This window comes from Brachycentrus maculatus, unplaced genomic scaffold (genome assembly GCF_059751285.1).
Source record: "Brachycentrus maculatus isolate JH-2025_06_01 unplaced genomic scaffold, ASM5975128v1 h1tg000190l, whole genome shotgun sequence".
In the NCBI taxonomy this organism is placed as follows: Eukaryota; Metazoa; Arthropoda; class Insecta; order Trichoptera; family Brachycentridae; genus Brachycentrus; species Brachycentrus maculatus.
In genome coordinates, this window is record NW_028280941.1 from 1,467,374 (window position 1) to 1,484,183 (window position 16,810).

The following is a 16,810-nucleotide window of genomic DNA, read 5'->3' on the forward strand; positions in this document are numbered from 1 at the left end:
ATGTTTGAAATAACAGAGTGGCGTAGCATTCTATTCTCTCTGCCTTATCCTGCGGAAGCAGTGTGATGGTTAGTTAGGTAGTTAGTTTTAGACACATGTCACAATAGATTTTAAGAAATAGTGGTATTTACTGAGTAAAACATAAATCAAAAAAGCTAATTTTAGAACACACTTACATAAAGCATAGAAAATCTTCATTGATTGATTTGTAAATATATATTTTAACCTATCCGCATGTCAGTTTTTTTTTCAAAACATGTATACAAAGACACTAATTGAATGTATCCCCGCAAGTGAAAAACTTGCCCCGTCCAGAGGGGAGGTGATATGGTTTGTCAAACAATGAGGTGCTAATATTTTGCACCTGATAAAACAAAAACAAATTTATAATATAAACTACCACAAATGGGGACGTAGCTTAAATTGCGGCTGATATGGGAATGTAAAATATACTTAGCCGTTAATATTTGGTGGCAGGTATGCCGATGGGTTAAGCAATGTGTTTTCTTTTCCCAGGAACAATGGCGGGACTGTTTGAGTTATCGCATCTTGTCAACATGATGTCTATAGGAACCCTGATGGCGTACACCATAGTGGCAGCTTGTGTCTTGCTTCTCAGGTAATCTAATTTAAGTACACATATGATTTTTGTATTGGTTATTTTCAGTGTGCGCTTATTGATTTGTTTTGTACTCAAATGATTTCAACTGATATTGGTGAATTGCTTTTGGAGATTTAAGATTTTAAGCAAAGAAACATTAATATTTTTATATAATTTAGTGTATCGTAATTTTATACCAATCTTATATGTCCGTTTTTTATTTAAAGAACTCAAAAAACATGTTGCACTAATCTTTAAATTTTTTCGGTAAAATGTGAGTTTATATATTCTCATACATTTTATGATAGTCCTGTATTAACATATTGTCGGGGTGTTTTTTCATCAACCCTGACCATAATTAGTATACTAATTAGGGTCGTATACTAATCAAAAGCAACTGCAAATCCAATTCCGATCTGTACAATGTTTTTGAGCATCTGTTGCGCTCTACCAAAAGTAAGCAAATAAAACGCTTATAAGTGTCTCCCGCTCTCTACCAACAGTATGTAAAAGACGCTTTTAAGCGTTTCCCGCAAACAATGTGTTAAGGTGCATTGAAACAAGTCCCATGGTCTAAGATTTACCTTTTAACTGCCGTCAGGTACATGTATGGCGGTACCCAGCACGCCGCGAATTTTATGATAAAAATAAAACCTTCTAAACATATCGTTATTGAAAGTGTAATAACGTTTATTTATAAAACTTACCAAATAAATGAAATATGCGCCAGTCGTGCAGTCATTAATCCATAATCATAAAATTAATTGTTCATGGTGCAGGGTTGTCACAAAATTTGTTATAGAAAATATGAAAACTAAATTATATGTCAAAAGTAATTGTTAGTTTACTATTAAAAGTATACACACACACACACTATGATTTAAAAAAATAAAAATAAAAAATCATCAGAATTGACACTAAAATCACTGTCATCAGATTCGGCAGTGACGGCAACTCGGGGATTATTGGACAAATCTGAGCGTCATCAGTTGTTCCGACGACAAAGCTCTCTTTAATTTACGTTTAAAGTGGTAAAAACAAATTCTGTTTCAATTTGAAGTATGCAAATATATTCTCAATAGATGTCACTATGCGTTCAATATATTTGTACATTTAAAAAAATTGATTTTCTTTAGTAAAAGCCCATTTAAAACAGCGCGTCTTAAGACGTAATTTTTGTATGAGCGGCGCTCCGTTCACAGAAAATTATGCGTCTTAAGACGCTTTTGGCAGTTAACTGGTTAAGAAAAAAAAAAGTTGCTTTTTTGATCATTGTTTCCATCTCACCTGTGTTGTCCTCATGCTTATTGTCCTGTGCTACGTGTTTTGAAGGTTTAACCGAGAGCTTGATCAGATTGGGCGGAGTGCGCTGAGCAGCATCTGCGAAGACACCGAAGAGTCGTACTCCTTGCTCGATGCGGAGTATCAGGATAATGTGGAAGATCAGTTATATAGTCAAAATATAGTACCCGCGCTATCGGATAGTAATGAGAAGTATGTATGCCGGAATCCATGTCGGATTTATTGTTGGTTTTTGGTGGTGGACCTTTATCTTGTTTAAAATTAACACATTACATTTTAGGTGCGTCCAAATCCTTGTTCACAAATCTAGGTTTCTCCTTTTTCACTGTGGAAAATTTTTAAGAAACAATAATTATTAACCTAGCCCTCTTCCACGTACTGAGTATTAATTGGTTACTACTAACTAACTAATTAAACAAATGTTTAATTTTTTTTCTTTTGGTTTTTACACTATGTTATTTCGAATTTTTGTTAAAGAAAAGTAAGAAGGGAGATCAGTGTAAAACATTTCTTTATTTTTTCATATAATATTTAAATAATAATATATTAAAATCCTTATCCGCACCCCAATGGTGCATAAGGCACTGCGTTATATAAACGCAGTGTTATCTTGATCGTTTACACATGAAGGAAAGGTGATCAGCCCTCCGCTTCAGGTACCAGTCCCGGGTAATATTGAATAAATATGACAGTGAAAAATCACTTATATTTATTTTACCCCCCCTGGGATTCGAACCCGGGACCTCCAGAACGGTAGCCGAGCGTGCTGACTATTACACTACGGAGGCGGATATTCAGATATTTAAATAGTTTATATAAAAACATAATAAGGTTTGTTATTGAAAGCTTTGAAATTATTGTCAAACTAGTATTTTTTAACTCTTAAGGTGGCATGCGTGGTTTGCCCTATTGCTTGATTGGCGCCGCTATGGCACCAAGAAAATAATCTCTTAAAGGTGGAGACTGACTGGAGCATTTGGTTGTAACGTAACACGTTACGATGCGAGCATTCAGGCAGTCAGTACACCGAGCCGAGCGTCCATCCATAGTTTCGGATGCTGGCTGATGCTCGCCGCGAGCAATGTTACTACAAAATGCTCCGGTCAGTCTCCACTTTAATACACGATATTTTTCATATAATGGTTTATTACTTTTCAATATATTCAAATAGAAATAAGTCTCAGATTTTGATTGAGGCAGTATGCACACAAAAAACTTACGAAACTTGCAAAGGGTTAAAACTAGTTGGAAGTGAATTTGAATCTCATATACTTCCTTTGGGTTTATTGGACTGGTTTATTTTACAGATTTGAGAGAGATGCGGCAACTGTCAAGGGACAAGTACCGCACCACGAGACATCCTACTTGATGAACACCGAGAAGTTCTCCATCGGTCGGACCGTCAAGCAGCTCTTCAACTGCAGCCTCAACGCCGACCCGTCTCACCTCTCATGTCTGATAGTCGGCAGCCTTATCACTCTATATTGTAAGTGTAACATTTGTTTCATACGTTCAATAGTCAAGTCTGCTTTTGTGGTCTTCTTCTTCTTCTAACCCTTATCCGTACCTTATGGTGCATACCTAACCTAACCTAACTTTTATCCATACCTTATGGTGCACTGCATCATATTGACGCAGTTTTATCTTCATTGTTATTTACTTGAAGGCAAGGTGATCACTCCTGCGCTTAAGGGATCAGTCCAGGGTAATATTGCATAAATATTAGAGTGTAAAATCATATTTGCATCTCCTCATACATACCGATGCATGAACGTGGAAGAGGCGAATAATGTTTGTAAAGACAGAGTGGTGTGGCGTTCTATTCTCTCTGCTTACCCATGCGGAGAAGCGGCGTGATGGTAAGTTAGTTATTAAAAATCAATTTTATTTATTGATTTGGCGTTTAATTTGTATAACTCCATTTTAATTTATGTGTTAATTTTAAATCAAACACAGATTTTTTGAGTCTACTAAGTTGTATTTTATTAACAAAAACACATAAAAAATTATATTGTGACAATTGTTTCGCCTTGTCAGAGCATTATCAAACGAATGTTTGAAACATTATCATTCGTTTGATAATGCCCTAACAAGGCGAAACAATTGTCACAATATAATTTTTTATGTGTTTTTGTTAATAAAATACAACTTAGTAGACTCAAAAAATCTGTGTTTTATTTAAAATGAATACATAAATTAAAAATCATATTTATCTCCCTGGGAATCAAACCCGGGACCTCCAGGATGGTAGTTAAGCGTTTCATCAACCCCGACTCTTATACTCTGTCAGTCTGCCGCCTGACCCTCAGTATACTAATCACAAGTAACCGCAAACCCAATTCCCAACTGTAAAATGTTTCATACCATTTTTTGACATCTCATCAAAGATGAAGAAGAAAATGGAAGTCTGGGCATTTACGGGGCTGACCACCGTCATAGGCTGGTTTAAGTGATCACTTTACACGCTTGTAACATTCACCAATTCTACCCATTATTGACAACCACACTACTCAAATTCTTGGAAGTTCTATATTTATGAACCAATTTAGAAACCTTGTTCTTGATTCACTAGAGACATCTATTGGTGAGATGTAAAGAAGCTTTTTACTAAGCAGAAACTCTTATATTAGTATGTGAGGTCTGAATCCTGGATTACAATCACACACATGAGAAACGCCATAAAATACCATTTTTATTTTTATTATTTAAGCTTATAATTTGACCAGATAATTTATTTACAACATTTTTAGTGTGTCCAATTTGGACACACTCAAAATGTTTTTTGGCGTCTCTTGCCCTCTTCCAAAAGTAAGCAAATAGAATGCTTATAAGTGTCTCCCGATCTCTACCAACAATATGTAAATTATGCTTCTAAGCGATTTCTGCAAACAATGTGTTGAAATAGGTTGTAGATTTGTTGTATATTTTTCAGGTATGTTCAGCATTGCGTTCAGTTCGTGTTTGATATACGCCATAGATGATCTGGCTACGGGGAGCACCTGGGCTGTGGTGCTCACTTCGGTGTTTGGCGCGCTCATGCTGCTGTGCATGTTCTTCATCTCCCTGCAACCCAAGTCCAAGACGACACTCTCCTTTCAGGTATTATTCTATCATTTTGACAACATTTTTCTTCATATTGCTTTGTGCTCCAACATCTGCAGACAGGACTGCGATACCAGGTATATTCAAGTGGCAATGTCATAAATAAGTGGGTTTGTTAGGCAAGTCTTCTTCTTCTTTTTAATGGCTTTTCACCCATCTTGGGTGTTATAACCAGTGTTGAGTTATTTTTTATTTACATTTTTTTCATTTGACTTTCAAGTGTTAGTATTCCTGTTAGTGGGGTTAGTTTTATTAGTAATGTTAGTTTGTTTAGTTAGTTATCATTCATCTTTACAAATTTATACAATTAATTTTAAGATATTTACAAATTATTTTATATACAAGTTTGTTAGGGGAGGTTAATAAGGTTAAGATGTTAGTGGAAAATGGAACGTTTATGCTGGAGAGGTCTGAAGTTAGGCAAGTCAGTATTGACCGACTTCGCTGGTATTGCACTACTATGGTGTAGAGAGAAGTCAAAGACTGAAAGAAGAAAATTAAGACCTAACCACAAATAATATGAAGACTAGTCTATGGTGAAATCCACAGAAATCACCACAATAAAGAAGAGAAATTCATAAAAATCATCACATATTTCATCTATTTATATTGGTTTCTATGGATTTGACCATAGACTATTTAAAAAAAATTTGAGGTAAACTGTGGGTGCTACTAGAAAAAGGGTCTGTTTTCTTGTTAGTGTTAATTATCAAGATATTTTGAGCAGATATTTTGATAAATATGAACAGATCTTTTATTTTTCTCAACCAAACTTTAACGTTAAATAAAAAATAAACTATTTTCTTATAATTTTTCTTATCATCCATACATTTATTAAATATGTGCATAATTTTACCCATTTTAATCACTGTTTTTATTTATTCTCAATATTATTAATATTTAAAGCATTTACTTTGTGGTTAGTCATTTTTACTTATTTATTTTTTTACAAAAATGTTAATAAAATTAGTATATAACCACTCACTGAGATTTTTACGTCTACCGGTTTCGAGACGTACCCGTCTCTTCGTCAGGACAATCACTAACACAGCATGCAAACAATGTTTTTATTTGATCATTTTTCAAAAATAATTAATGAATTTTTTATGTTATTTAGGTACCCTTGGTTCCATTAATTCCTTGTATCAGCATTTTCATCAACATTCATCTCATGCTGATGTTGGATGTATATACGTGGATACGGTTCGGAGTCTGGATGGCTATTGGTGAGTACCACATGCTTGCTATCTTTAATACACATTACTGCACTAAAAACTATTTATATTCAAATGTGTGTCACTTAATTAGTGGATTTTTTGCACGATTTTAGTGATTTTTAATCTTAACAGCTTAAAGACAGATCTTGCACTATCACGGGTTTATGTGTACCTGAAATATTTATTTATGTTATATACCCCAATTGTTTAGTTATTATAACGAAAACAAGTTATTTTCAATCTTCTTCTTCTGATGTCGACTATCACTTGAGAGTAATTGCCCTTGTCTTGGGCAGCTCTAAACAGCGCCTTGACGGTCTTGATCCCCGTCCAATATCGTATATTCAATGCAATGCCGATCCCATTTCGTATTTCAATATACTTTCAATGATAAGTGTCAGTTCCAGTAATAGGGTTAGTAAAAATGTAGGGTTTTTTTCTATGATTTAAAGACCTTAAAATTTATAATGATTTTCTAACCACACGTGTTGTACACTTGATGAGATATCGGTAGTATGGGGCAAGCGTGTACTCAGAAATTCATATGTTAAAGTTATCTCTTGGCAAAGCACCCAAAAATTGAATTTATAAGAGAGTTTATAGAGAGAAATTTATATTTGGTTATATATTAAATTACATTAGTTATCTCTTCATTACTTGGTTAATACATTAAAAAAAATAATAATTCCAGCCCTGGTTACGCCTAGCGTTATCAGATTTCCTAACTCCTCAGTTTACGTTGTAATAAATTGTAGAAGACACACTGAATATTTTTATATAGTTCTTTGTAGATTATATTTTGGAGTTCTTATGTTTTGCATGCTAATGTATATTTTCTTTCTGTCAGGGATTCCAATTTATCTAATAAGTCTGTATATATACGAAAGAGGCGGTAATTACTTAATGTACGTTCAAAAGACTTCCATCAAAAGCAACATTACCGGGAACTTGAATTATGCTTTTGAAAATTTGAACGAGTGTCAAGAGAGAGCTGTCTCCTTCATCCCGCCGGCTGTGAAAAGAACTGTCCAGTCTCCCACTCCACCTCCACCACACATCGAGGCCAGCCCCAAGGATAACTCCACCATCTTACCAGCGGATATTGAGGGGGCCAAGCAGAAAGATATTAACCAGAACGGTTACGTCAATGTTCCTTACCGACCGCACAGAGAAAGCCAAGAAGTGCAAAAAAGAGACCAAGAAGTGGTGAATTACGAGGGTATCGAAGAAGTATCGGATGACAGAAACCTGTTGAGAGAATCATTTATTGAAATTGAAAAACTAGACCGCGTTCTCAAGGAAGAAGAAGATGCTGCTGAATTATCTGATCTGGAAATCATCACCGAGGATCTTTCCATCCAAAACCTTCCATTAGATCCGGAATATCTCTCTAATTCCACTCCTCCCACTCCCCTTACTGCCCAAACTCCCCCTGCCAGTCCCCTTGTAGAGCGTAAGTTGTCCAATGGTGGTGGAGATGGATCGCTTAATGTGTCGTCCCAGCAAAATGTTGTTGTTTTAGTTCACAGGGAAAACGAACAGCGAACGACTCCTCAACGAAATATTTCCGTGATTTCTGGATTCGCTCCCAATGAAAATCAAGAGGAAGACAACGTCAGCACCGTAAACGAGGATGTTTTTGTCGAAGGTGATAAGGAAATCGAAGAAGTGAAGAATGATGTTCTCGAAGAAGCCGCCTTTATGCCGCCGCCGCCTCCGCCAATGGATGAATCATATTTCGCTCCGCGAACGCTACCCATAATAAGAAGACATTTTTCAAAACCAATGCCTGAACCGGAACCGGATTACGACGGTGCGGAAGTCAGAAATCACAATTCGGAAGACAGTAACAGCGAAGACGACACGGAAGACTTGAAAACCAACACCGATCGCCGGAAAACCTTCATGAATAAGTTAAACACCATACTCAAAAAACAAACCGGGCGGAAGGTCTCCAAGGCCAAAAAACTTAAACGAAGCTCTTCCGTGGATGATGTAGAAGCAGAAATATCAAAAGATAACCAACGCAACGGACCGAGCATGATGGCTGCTTTGAAAAAGGAAATAGTCCAACATAAATTTCCCGATTCTGGGCCAATTTTGGTTCCCGTTCCCACTGCTAGCGGGGCCGACCGACGTTCTCCGATTTCAAATCATATCTCAACATCGAATAGCCGTAAAAATAGCTTAAAAGATAAAACCGAAGAAGGCGGTAATCACTCGGGAGGTTCAGAATCTCCGGAAAGAGAAGAAATTAAAACAATGGGTAAGGCTGAGTTGAAACGTAAACTGGAGTCAATATTAGCCTTCGGACCTCGCTCTTCTCCCCGCCCTACTTTAACCCGAAAGGATGAAAGTTTTGATGCCAAATTAAGCGGTGTAGAAACTCCATCCAACGAAAAAGACATTGCCGAGGAACCCTCAAAACCAAAAGGCAAAGAATATTATACCAATACAATGAAGCTGCAGAGAGCTCGCTTCGAAGACGTTTTGAAATCATTTCAAGAAAATACTCGGAGGGATTCGAAGAATTTGGATACAGTGTCGAAAACCTTACAAAACGGCGATGACAAACCTGCGTCTTAGTTACAATTATTAATTTTAGGTTATAACATTTATAGACTGAAGATAAAATTAAATCACCATACAAATTTCTCTAATACCTACAGTTATGTCTTAATTATAAATTATCTGCTTTTTAAAGATATTTTTTTTGTTGTGTTTACTTGAGATTATCGTTGACAGTAAGTTCTCTACATTTATTGAATTCCTATGTATCGATTATGTCCAAATCTTCATACACCAATACTGGATTCAATTCTCCAAATACATATTGCAATGTGTAGAGAGCAAGATACAATAATGCTTTGTGAAATACGGTAGCTGTCAAGATTTACCGTTATTTAACTATACATATTCTTGCGGAATATGTCCGCCTCCGTAGTGTAATGGTCAGCACGCTCTGCTACCGTTCTGGAGGTCCCGGGTTTGATTCTCGGGGGGGGGGGGGGGTAAATTAAATATGAGTGATTTTTTCACTGTAATAATTATTCAATATTACCCTGGACTGGTACCTGAAGCGGAGGGCTGATCACTTTTCCTTCATGTGTAAACGATCAAGATAACATTGCGTTTATATGACGCAGTGCCCTATGCACCATTGGGGTGCGGATAAGGGTTTTATTTTATTTGTTACATACTCTTGCGGAATATTTTCACAGATGTCAGTAGTATGATGAATTATCTATGTTTTTAGTTAAAAATCATCCACAGACTGTGCCAACTGGAGAGTCAAAGATCACAAAATTTCAAATAGAGAACTTACTGAATGTAATTAGTGCAATATACCGAAGAAATTATAATGTTTTTGAAAGAAATTAATTACACGTAAATTCACAGTATTTTACTCTAAAACACTCCTTTTTTAAAAGTTTAGATTTGCCTTAAAATAGTATATAAAGTACAAACGCTAATTTAAGAGGCCAGCATATTTTAAATACTAGAGCAACAATTAAAATAGATATTACACTCCATCAAAATAGAATCTCAGTGCATTAATACTTACAACTGAATTAAATATTTTTACAACATTTTGAGTGTGTCCAAATACTTGTTCACAAAATCTGGATTATCTCCAATTACAAGAGTTATTTTCACATTATTTTTTGACATCTCATCAAAGGTGAAGAAGAATATGGAGGTCTTGGCATTTACGGGGCTGACGGGGCATTATTGACAACCACACTACCATTTGAGTAGTGTGGTTGTCAATAATGGGTAGAATTGGTGAATGTTACACGTGTGTAAAGTGATCACTTAAACCAGCCGATGACGGTCGTCAGCCCCGTAAATGCCCAGACTTCCATATTCTTCTTCATCTTTGATGAGATGTCAAAAAATAATATATATTTTTAAATCGATATTCTGATCAAATCAATACTTACATTCCACAGCGGGCCAATATTAAGGTCTAGATACACATGCTCATTATAAGCATAAAGTGTGCTAGTATTGAGCTATTGCTACTTGCATGTGTGTACGTACTTTGCTAGAAATAAGCATGTTCTTAAATAAGCATGCTACCTGCAGCGTGGGTGGGAGGGGTGTGCTTTGAGCGTGTCTGAACAGGTTTGCTTATGAGCATCCTAGTAATGATGCATGTGTATGGGCATGCTTATTTCAAGCAAATGTATACAGCTAAAGAGCATGTTCATAAGCATGCTTATTTAGTTGCACGTGTATCTGCTTTATGTAAATTTCTAGTAATTTATTTGCATTATTTGTCATCAATTTACAATTCCAGTTTGTTAGTACATTATTATATTGTATACGCATCTAGTATTTTCTCAAAAATATACATTTTATATGAGATTATTGGAGATTTATATACTCGGGGCTTTTTCTTTCCATGTAACGCATTCCAGCACCTTATTTCACGGATAATATATACATTTATTTTTAATTTGACGAAACAATGTTTGTGCTTACGTATTAACAGTCTAAATGTATATAATTCGTCTAAACCAGTGATTCCCAAAGTGGTCTATATTGACCCCCAGGGGTCTACGACGACTTGGAAGGGGTATATGTCAGCGAAAAAAAATTGGGGGTCCATGAAAAAGAAATGGAGGTCAACGACATCAGGTTTATTCCTAGGACTAAAAGCATTTATTTTTTGCTTATTTATTTAATTTAACAGAGAATAATTTTAATTTTAATTAACCTAACATGTGTGTATTTTTTTAATTTTCATTACACTTTATAAATTATCATACACGTTATAAATTTCAATCTTTCAATGTGCACTACATACATCGACTTTCAAAAATACATTAGAAGATACTGAATTAGCTGAAAAACAATATCAGGTAAGGAGGGATCTACCAAAAATCGAAAAACATGGCAAGGGGTCCACGAGACAAAAAAGTTTGGGAACCTCTGGTCTAAACGATAAAATATGGTATCGTAATTAATTTTTAAACGATATTTGTTTTTTTTTTAGTAAAAAGCTTGACATGAAGTGAGTTCCGGGACCTTTTTTGTTTAAAAAAAGCCTTGAATATACTTAATTCACTCAGATTTAAAGCAATAATACGAGTGCAGTAATATTATTAAGCGTTTAATGTATATTTTTTAGCATGTTTGCAAACTCATGTCAGAGTTACATATTTTATATAAAGGCACAATATCTTTAAGATATATATTGTATAAATTTTAACCATCTTTTGCATACAGAGTATTCCTTGGCTAATAATATATAGCTTTTATTATCTTAATGAGATACGAGTTTGACTATAATAGCAGTCAAAACAAAAAACAAAAAATTATTTGAATTAAGTTATTTATAGTAGGATTTTTTAAATGGACTTAGATTTACTTAGATACAGCGATTGCCTATACTTGCCGAGATAATGTTCATAAAAAAAACTACTACTATTGAGTTACCCTTCTTTAATATGCATAGATTAAAACACATTCAAAGAATGCATAGATTAAAACATGTTTGTAGAATGCATAGATTTTTGGAATAATTCAGTACAACATAGCATTACTAAAGATATTTCCAGTAATTTATCTTTGAAATTTGCTAAATTTAATTGATAAGTATTGCAACATAGTATTTTTAACACATTTTGATTATTTATTTTCATTTAAACTCATTTCTTACAAATAATTTATTATATATAAAATTAGATATCCAAAAAATATTACCATAACATGTTGACATCCCAACACATATGAAGTCTGGGTATTTAGAGGGCTTACAACCTATAGGCTGGTTTAATTTATCACTTTATAAACATAAAATATTTACTATTCTACGCGCCATCGAGAATATGGCCATTTTAAGACTAGCGGAATTTTATATCAAACACTGGACATTTTTATACAAATTTCATGTATTAGACGCACCTGAATTACGAAGGCAATTTTTTAAAGAGAAAAGTGCGTCTTATAGTCTGTAAAATAAGGTAACAATTTTAACATTTGATGTTTTTTGGCATATAAACGCATGGAATTAGCCATTGTACATAATTTAAAACTTGCATTTGATTAGGTAGGAAAATAATTACCTCTGTAGCTGTAATAATGTTCACGTGTAATATATAAAGATGTGTTGTGTGTATATATATCTTGTCTGGTGGGCTTTTGTTTGTTGAAGACCTCCTTATCATTCATGTTCACTCTGTGTTATAACATTTAATTAGCAATGCTTTTAATATACAAAATGTTTTGTATGTTGATTTGTTGCTTCGCGATTCACAAAACCTTAATTTCTTTTGTTCTTATCCCAGTGACCGCAATTCCTTCCATTCTTATACCAATTTGGAGTCTTGATCCAAAATTTTAGGTGAGGATTTCAAGCTGATTATCATTAACTCATTGCCATATTTCATTTTATTAATCACACAGAGAAAGTTTAGTTTTTCCATATATCATTTGATACTTTTTATTTAATTTTCTCCAAAATACTCATTTATTAAAAAAATAAATCATGCTTTGTTTGCACTTTTTAAGTTACACAGACTTAATTTGTGATTATCTTGGTCGCTAAAAATTGTTTACATGCAGTGACACTTGAATTTAAGCGTGTATAATATTATTCATTCAAACCCTTATCCGCACCCCAATGGTGCATAGGGCACTGCATCATATAAATGCAGTGTTATCTTGATCAATAACATGAAGGAAAGGTGATCAGCCCTCCGCTTCAGGTACCAGTCCAGGGTATTTATTGAATAAATATCACTTATATTTATTTGACCCTCTCTGGGAATCGAACCCGGGACCTTCAGTACGGTAGCCGAGTGTGCTGACCATTACACTACGGAGGCGGACAATGTATAATATTAACTATATACTAATTGTCCGCCTCTGTGGTGTAATGGTTAGCGTGTTAAGCCATCATGCTGAAGGTCCTGGGTTCGATTCTCAGGGGGGGTGAAAATAAATATTGGTGATTTTACACTCCAATATTTATTTAATATTACCCTGGACTGGTCCCTGAAGGCAAGGAGTAATCTCCTTGCCTTCATGCAAGTAGCGATCAAGACAACACTGAGTCTATATGATGCAGTGCCCTATGCACCATGGATTTACGGATAAGGGTTAGAAAATAATAATAGTAATTATTAACAGGACGTTTTAAATTTTTTCATATTTTACCGGATTTTTGTCCGTTATAACTGAAGTTCATTAAATAGAGGTCCGTTATATCGAGGTTTTACTGTATTTATATTATTTACTAACAAATATTTGTTCTGTTTCAGGGTTCGCAATGTATTTTCTGTATGGTTTACCGAACAGCCTAAAAAGTCAAGGACCCCAATATTGGAGATTATAAGGAAAACCACAAATCCAGTACTTTATTCTTATATTATCCGTACTTATTTGCTGTTGGAGAAAAAGTTTATAAAAGTGTTTTTGCACTTAAATGGGGCTGGGTTACACTTAAGATGATGCTACATCAAACCAATGTACTTGCCTTGCATGGTATGGTACAAATTCATCACATTTGAATATCGGATGTGCTAGGTACTAATGTTTATGTGTATTTTTTAGCTATGCTTTATAGAATCATTATTATTATGTATTGTTTGAGAGTGCTAGTTACAAACTAAGCGATGTCCGAACGTTTAATTTTTAAGCATTCAGCGTGGAGATATAAAACCTAACTCCAAACAATATGCACACTTATATATGTATAAGTAAAATGTATAGAAATTATCACAATATAAAAGAGAAATCCATAGAAATCATCACAATATAGAAAATATATCTTAACAAATTTTCAAAATCTATGAAGTTTTTTGGGCATTAATAAAAGGTAGGAAATTTTGTCTGCCTTTAATTAAAAATGGATACATATTACCACAATATGACTGCCGAATTAATTAATGAATTTAAAAAAATACTATGTTTATTATTGTAAAAATATAATTTATTTTATGGTTTTAAATTTACATCATTATTTTATTAAAATTAAACACTTGAATAATCCACTTTATCGAGTTTTATTTTTACTTGTACCAGAAGATGAAAACAATTGTCGTTTTCGAAACTAGCCGTAAATAAAAATAAAACTCGATAAAGTGGATTATTCAAGTGTTTAATTTTAATAAAATAATCATGTCATTCCACAAAGTTAATGCCGAATCAATAAATAAATATTACATCATTATGTTTGAAAAAGCAGAGACACCATATTGATTTGAATATTGGCTGAGGTATATGATTTCTATGAAGCGTAATTGTTGGACATTGCTTGTTTGTTACCAGTAGCCTCAATAATTTTTCCAAAAATAAAACGTTTGTGATATTTATCTTACAGTAAGGATACTTTACTGTGATAGCCTTTCGGTTGGACCAATGCTTAAATAATATTACGATAATTGAAAATATGTATACCTGATTTTTTTTATGGAAAGTATTATAAACTTATGTGAAAATTTTATTCCTGAGTACAAGAGAATAATGTATAGTATAAAGATTTTTCCCATATAATATTAGACATGTACTGCTCACTTAGTGACATACTTATATACTGATCTTCTTCTTTTTCTGTACGTATCATGTCAGGTACCCCCGACATCGACTTTCACTTGAGAGTAATTGTCCTTGTCTTGGGCAGCTCTAAATAGCGCCTTAAAGGTTCTGATCCCTGTCCAATCTCGTATATTCCGGAGCCAGGAGATCTGTTTTCTACCCACCCTGTCGTCGACTTTCCATTTTGCCTTTTATAATTAGGTGCAATAGCTCGTACTTTTCTCTAAGCACATGCTGCAGATAGGACACCTTCCGGACTTTGATATCAGTCAGCAATTGTCTTCCTACTCTTGCTCTTTGTAGCACATTTATGTTGCATACCATATCGGTCCATGGAATGAGTGGCATTCTACGATGTAACCACATTTGGAATGCCTCTAACTGGTTCATAGTTATTGTAACTGCAGACAGTTGGTAGAATTCCATATTGAATTGTTGGGAAATATATTTAAAAATAAACAAGGTTATTGGATTGAATTCTACTTTTATTTACATATAAATGTGATGCGTTTCGTCTTATTAAAATCATATGTAAATTAAAGTAGAATTCAATCCAATAACCGTGGTTCATAGTGCTGATCTACAGGGTCCACGATTCAACTCTGTATAGAAGTACTGACCAAACATAACACCTAACCTAATATTTGCTAATCACTCAGACCTACAACCAGTAACTTTATAATCTTCAAGAGTGTGTGTTCTATTGTGCACCCTATAATATTACTACTATGGGTCAAATGGCAAGAAACTACTACTTCAAAATGCATGACCGCGTCAGTAAACTTCAACCTCAATCTGCGCATGAGAACTGTACGATACCACATCTTTCCAGTGCTTCTCTATTGTATCGAAAGCTATGGACTCCCACCCTAGCTACCGCAAAGAATTTAAAGGATTTAAAATGTGTTGCTATAGAAGAATGCTCAAAATATTATAGATTGAGAGAGCTTAAAATGAATATATTTTAAGATGCACAAGAAAAGTTGTAGGCACCATGAAGAAACCAAGAAAGAAGAAGAGTATTTTAGTCATTTTATGATGGGAGAGAAATACAAAGCAATATGGTTTATATTACAAGGCAAAGTGAAAGGTAAACACAAGTTAGGCAGAAGACATATATCCTGGTTTAAAAACTTGAGAGAGTGGTTTTGCTAAGCAATAAGTCTTTATTTAGATTGCCTGAAGACAAAGTAAAATTGCCAACCTTCAAGTGGCAATTTAAAAAGTTTATTAAAAAAATATATTTTCCGTAAATACATAAAAAATATGCATATAACCAATATTCTATGCAGCAAACTTTTGTAATATGTAATTTCAACTTCCGACTGTACTGTGTTGTCAATTATTAAAAATATATTCACACGAATGGCTTTAAATGCGTCTGAATGTACTTATTATTAATGTCTAATATATTTTATAATGTTTTGTATACAGTGGCGCTGGTAGCCCAAATTTTATCATCTTGAGTATTCTATTCATTTTATTTTAATTATTATTTTACCATATTACCGTTTAAATAAACCCTGTGAACAATTATTAGATACAAGTTCTTACTTAAATATATTATATCTTAACACATTGTTTGCGGGAAACGTTTAAAAGCGCCTTTTACATACTGTTGGCAGAGAGCCGGAGACACTTATAATCTTTTTATTTGCTTACTTTTGGTAGAGCGCGAGGAATGCCAAAAAAACATTGTACAGATCGGAAATAGGTTTGCGTTTACTTGAGATGAGTATACTGAGGGTCGGGCAGCAGACTGTCTGAGTATAATTAGGGTCAGGGTTGATGAAAAAACCGCCTGACAACAATGTGTTAAGATAATATTATTTATTATGTATCAGACACTGGATTGTTCACCCAAAATGTGTTAATTTAGATCAAAATAGGCTTTCGGAATTTAGAAGGGTTAGGAAATTTTATATTTATTAATGTCACCTGTTTATTTCGTACCTGTAACGTATTTTACTGTCAATAAACCATGTGAATTTCTAGTATTAATTTTCTCTTATCATCTAACTCTTATTGTCGATGGACGAAA

At 34.2% G+C, this 16,810-nt stretch overlaps 1 protein-coding gene across 3 annotated transcripts in view; it reads left to right on the forward strand.

Moving 5' to 3' along the window:
• The window catches only part of LOC148307768 (high affinity cationic amino acid transporter 1), a 35,032-nt gene extending 18,265 nt beyond the window's left edge, over positions 1-16,767 (forward strand). Inside the window, exons 9-14 of one of the 3 annotated variants that reach the window (XM_088262848.1) lie at positions 517-619; positions 1,934-2,095; positions 3,211-3,389; positions 4,836-5,002; positions 6,123-6,231; positions 13,494-16,767. In XM_088262848.1, the coding sequence (XP_088118974.1) occupies positions 517-619; positions 1,934-2,095; positions 3,211-3,389; positions 4,836-5,002; positions 6,123-6,231; positions 13,494-13,567 (794 nt within the window). In that variant the 3' untranslated portion in view covers positions 13,568-16,767. Of the gene's footprint in view, positions 1-516; positions 620-1,933; positions 2,096-3,210; positions 3,390-4,835; positions 5,003-6,122; positions 6,232-7,069; positions 9,196-13,493 lie in introns of those variants that run through there. The other 2 variants (XM_088262849.1, XM_088262851.1) reach the window with 2 other exon arrangements.
• The last annotated feature ends 43 nt before the right edge of the window (positions 16,768-16,810 follow it).